This window comes from Oryzias latipes, chromosome 21 (assembly GCF_053564925.1).
Source record: "Oryzias latipes strain Hd-rR chromosome 21, Olatipes_Hd-rR_3.1".
In the NCBI taxonomy this organism is placed as follows: domain Eukaryota; kingdom Metazoa; phylum Chordata; class Actinopteri; order Beloniformes; family Adrianichthyidae; genus Oryzias; species Oryzias latipes.
In genome coordinates, this window is record NC_136257.1 from 24,631,234 (window position 1) to 24,636,178 (window position 4,945).

At 40.3% G+C, this 4,945-nt stretch overlaps 1 protein-coding gene across 1 annotated transcript; it reads left to right on the forward strand.

The window, feature by feature from the left end:
• The first annotated feature begins 120 nt into the window (after nucleotides 1-120).
• Nucleotides 121-4,768, forward strand: pdk1 (pyruvate dehydrogenase kinase, isozyme 1). The gene is made up of 11 exons (XM_004081758.5): nucleotides 121-540; nucleotides 684-825; nucleotides 904-975; nucleotides 1,051-1,235; nucleotides 2,069-2,158; nucleotides 2,268-2,345; nucleotides 2,620-2,696; nucleotides 2,784-2,882; nucleotides 2,974-3,084; nucleotides 3,718-3,831; nucleotides 3,901-4,768. The coding sequence occupies exons 1-11, from the start codon at nucleotides 432-434 to the stop codon at nucleotides 4,039-4,041; spliced, it is 1,218 nt and encodes a 405-aa protein (XP_004081806.1). The 5' UTR covers nucleotides 121-431; the 3' UTR covers nucleotides 4,042-4,768.
• The last annotated feature ends 177 nt before the right edge of the window (nucleotides 4,769-4,945 follow it).

Consider the following 4,945-nt stretch of genomic DNA (forward strand, 5'->3'; position numbering starts at 1 on the left):
ATTCCAACCACCATAAAATAAAAGCAGAAGAATAATCTATTTAAATTGCATAAAAGTTGTCATCTTTATTTTATAAAGACTACTGCAAAATAGTTGCGTTGTTCTCTCGGCGTCGAATCAACTCTTTGAACTTGCTAGCTCAGCTGCGGAGTGGGTGCGTTTGCCGTGTTGACTTTTGACTGAATTTTACAGAGGACGTCCGAAGTGAGGGATGATGCTTTAGTCCGTCTGTGACCATGCCTGCAGCAGGAATTCAGTCCAAGTGGAAACACGGTCGATAATCGCAAACGTGCGGGCGAACTGCTGAGTTTAGCCAACAAGCTAGTGTGTCAACAAGCGTCACATATTTATTGTTGTGGCCGCGTGCGCCATAAGAATTCGGACGTGTCGTGTGTGTTTGAAATCTGATCAAGTCGAGGCCGGAGAGCAACATGAGGCTTTTAAGGTTCCTGAGGAAGAGCGTGGCGGTCGGGAAGGACATTGACTATTACTCAAAGTTTTCTCCTTCGCCTTTATCCATGAAGCAGTTTCTGGATTTTGGTAAAATGAATTTTAGATGCTTTAAATATAGTTGTAATTTACTCCCCCTCTCTCTATGTGTGTGTATTCTAGCTTATGGTTGGAATTTTAAAGGATACTTTAAAGTATTTTTGAAAGTCCTCCATGTTTTTGTCTTCCTTCAGGTTCTGAAAATGCATGTGAGAAAACATCCTTCGCCTTCCTCAGACAAGAGCTCCCTGTGAGGCTGGCAAACATCATGAAGGAAATTAATTTGCTGCCAGATAATCTGCTGAGAACTTCATCAGTTAGCTTGGTCCAAAGCTGGTGTGCTTTTGTTTTTATTAATATTTTCCTATGAGTTTTCTGTTTGCACACACGTTTATGGATATTTTCCATCCCTAGGTATATGCAAAGTTTCCAGGACATCCTTAAATTCAAGGACAAAAATGCAGACAATGAAAAAGTCACACATGAGTGAGTCGTTTTTACTAGTGGACCAGTTCTACAGTCTGGTTTTACACATTCAACCTGTAACGGGTTTTTGATCAGGTTCACAGATGCAGTCATCAAAATCCGAAACCGCCACAACGATGTGATTCCCACCATGGCTCAAGGCGTCGTGGAGTATAAGGAAACCTACGGCACCGACCCAGTCGTCAGCCAGAACGTTCAGTATTTTCTGGATCGGTTTTACATGAGTAGAATATCCATCAGGATGCTGCTGAACCAGCACAGTGAGTGAAACATTTGCTAACAGAACTCTTAGGTGTTCACCTCATTGCTGTATTGCTCAAAAGCACGTGGAAGTGAATTCAAATGAAGGGGGAAAACAAAGACTAGAAAAGCATAAAATAATCAAAACTGACGAAACATCAACCAGGGAAAACAAAAAGTCAGAATTCAGAGAAAAAGTGGGGCTTATCTGACACCATGATGACTGACATTTTTATTAAAATGACTAAAAAAGTCTTTCTTCATGGATCCACAAACAAAAAATAGAGATAATATAGCAAACACACATTTCATAGCCAACAAAAAAGGAAACAGATTTGTTTTTTAGTGTTTTAATCTTCAAGGTCCATGTACGGTTTGAGCTTAAGTTAGAATTTTGTTTTAGTGGATGTCAATTCTTTTACTTTTTCTAGCATCGCTTGTGTTAAAAAAAAAAACGGAAGAACCTTACCTTCTTTTTTTTAATGAGTTCCTTTTTATTTCAAGCTTTCTGATTAAAGGATTATACATGTTTTTCTCCCTTACATTTTCATAGTTTAAAATTTGGGGCTTGGACTCAATAAGTTGTTAAACTTCCTTTTTTTTTTAAAACTTTGCATGTTGTCATTCATTGCAACACTTGTTTATTTTTTAATTTGATCAGTTTGAAATCAATGAAAATCTAATTTGTGTAAAATAAAAACAATAATTCCATCATTATAGTGAAAATAACTAATTTTTTATGCAGAACCCCAACATTTTGAATATTTCTATAAAAAATAGTGACTATATAAAATTTTAAGAAAAAATGTGTTTCTTTGACATCACTCCTTTCTTTTCGGGTCGTTTCCTTCAGCTCTCCTGTTTGGAGGGAAAGTGAATCCTGCACATCCCAAACAGATCGGCAGTATTGATCCACACTGTCACGTCACTGAAGTCATCAAAGGTGAGATTTATTATTAGCCAAATAAAAGAGAGAAAATGTAACGAGACTGTTTTACAGAGGATGTTTTGCTTTAATGATGGAAAAAAAAAAAAAACTCCCTTCATTGTAGATGCCTACGAAAACGCAAGGAACCTTTGTGACCGCTATTACATGAACTCTCCAGACCTGATCCTGGAGGAATTCAATGGTAATAGTTTGAATTCTTTTCTTTCTGATGCATCTTCTGTTGCTATTCATAACTGGCTGTAAAAGCTTTATTGATAAACCTTGTTGGAGACAAAAAAGTGTCAAAGGAGGACAATCATGAACTCTCTCGGATTCATGTCTGAAACTCACTTTAAGGACCAGAACAGAATATTTTTTTGAAGATGCTCCAACTTATTAAGATTCTATCCTTTTAAAAGTTGCATAAATTACTAAAATAAACATGTTTGCTGAGCATCTTTCTGTCCTGAGCGCAGCCAAAGAGCCGGGAAGTCCAGTAACTGTAGTCTACGTTCCGTCTCACCTGTATCACATGGTCTTTGAACTTTTCAAGGTGAGAGTAGCTTTTTAAACAGCTTCCCTCGTTCTTAAGGCACAGTTTGTTCAGCCCCGCGTTCTTTTTTGTGACCCGTCGTTTCAGAACGCAATGCGAGCCACGATGGAGTTATGTGGAGACACAATGGAGTGTCCTCCCATCCAGGCACAGGTGGCTCTGGGATCAGAGGATCTGACGGTGAAGGTGAAGCTAAGCAGCCTCCTCCCAGCCAAAGCCTCGTCGTCGTTTCTCTCATGTTTCTTGGTTCTTACATAGACTTTTCCTTCTTTGTTAGGTGAGCGATCGTGGAGGCGGCGTTCCCATGCGTAAAATCGACCGGCTCTTCACGTACACGTACTCCACCGCCCCACGGCCCAGCATCGACGGCTCCAGCGGCGCTCCTCTGGTCCGTCTACACGTCACCAATGGAAAACTGCTAAATTTCTTTAAAAAACTGGAGATTATTCCATCACTTTTATAGTCATTTCTCTTATTTTTATGCTGCAGAACTTAACTTTTGAGCAGCAGTTACACAAACACCTAAAAGTTCTTTTATCTCACAAGCTAACCTTCTTTGCGAAGTGTTTTGGACGGCATCGTTTGTCTTGTGTTTGGAAACTTTCCCAAACAGCAGAAACAAAAGGCTTTCTAACTGGAGCCTTTGTGCAAAGCAAGGCATTGTTCTGCTCCGCGGTCCATCCTGCAGAATGTTCTGGAGACGTGCGAGCTTGTTGGTCAGCATGACGACAGCCCACACAACAGCACTGGCTCCAAACACACAGCAGCTGTGGCGACAAAAAGTTCAACGCTTCCCCAAAACCTCAAAAAAGATGGGAATAAGGAACAGAATGATTCAGCCTCGATTTTGTTAAGATTAATAATCCAACCACACCCGTCTTCCATCAGTCTAGTCTAATCAGATGAATTTTAGGCACTTTTAGGTGACATCATCTAAACCTCATACTCACTTCCTGAAGGACTGAGTTCAGTCTGTGGGTTTACTCTAATAATCCCAGATCTGTGGCGTTTTTTCCCTCAGGCTGGTTACGGGTACGGCCTGCCCATCTCTCGCCTGTACGCGCGGTACTTTCAAGGGGACCTGAAGCTCTACTCTCTGGAAGGCTACGGGACGGATGCCGTCATCTACATTCGGGTAAATCTTTTCTTTGTGTAGCGCAAAGGGAAGGCCGTGCACGATTCGACACCTTCCTCTTCCTCTCAGGCGCTGTCCACAGAGTCCATCGAGAGGCTCCCTGTGTACAACAAATCCGCCTGGAAGCACTACAAGACCATCCACGAGGCGGACGACTGGTGCGTCCCCAGCAAAGAGCCCAAGGACATGACGACGTTTCGTAGTTTTTGAAGCAGAAATGTGGCAGAAGCCCTTCTGAAGGATAAGGGATATATTTTAGTACAAACAAAAGTCAGTCTTATCTCTGATGAGGTCAAATAGTTTAGAAAAATAACATGAATGCACTGAGCCGTTTGTTGGAAGCTTGAGAGCCGCTGTTTTAAGTCAAACTGCACAGTTGTGTGTTGTCTCCATTGTGTGTGTGGCGTCCTGTCTTATGCTGTTGGGGTATTCCTCTTCTGCTTTTTGGGTTTGGGTATTTAAGAAAAAACAACTTAAATCTTCTGTTTTTAGGATAAAATGTTGATTTGCTCAGTAGAGGGAATTTTGCACACGCTGCCACACAAAAAGTCTAGATTTCTAAAGCTGTTAAGTAACAGATAAGTGGGGATGAATGTGTGTGTTTTTTTTTTTTGTTAATTTTTCCTCCAGGTAGTTTGTAAATGAGCTTAAGCACCTTCCAGTTAACCTCAGCTAAATATTACCTGTACATGGTAGGCTGTAGTTAACCAATACTGTTACTCTATGATAAGTTTACCATTTCCATTCAGCACAGTGGAAATGAAGTGTTTCATGTAAATATTTTAAAGATCCTTTGGAGAATGAGGAGTGCTGAAACAGCAGATGAGGACGTGTGTTTGGGACGGTCTGCATTTTCTGTGCTGATGGTGAAGTGAGTGTGTGCGTGATAGAAGTTCACACAATCAATGCTGGGAATAAAGGCTTGAAGTATTCATTAGCAATTATTTTCTCTTTTTCATATAAAATATTTGAATCCTTAGTAAAGAGGATAAATTAACTAAAACCCATCAAACGTTTACAACTGAAGACTATGAAGAAATGGAAATGAATGAAATAGTGTATGGGTTAATTATGTCAATCTTATTACCTACATTCAAAAAACAAACACAAAAGA

Bases quoted from the DNA above. Each gene is read 5' to 3' on its own strand.
- pdk1 (XM_004081758.5), top strand. From the start codon at position 432: ATGAGGCTTTTAAGGTTCCTGAGGAAGAGCGTGGCGGTCGGGAAGGAC. The intron at 2,346-2,619 runs GTAATAGTTTGA...TCCTGAGCGCAG, and splicing joins GATCCTGGAGGAATTCAATG to CCAAAGAGCCGGGAAGTCCA. The intron at 2,697-2,783 runs GTGAGAGTAGCT...CCGTCGTTTCAG, and splicing joins TGGTCTTTGAACTTTTCAAG to AACGCAATGCGAGCCACGAT.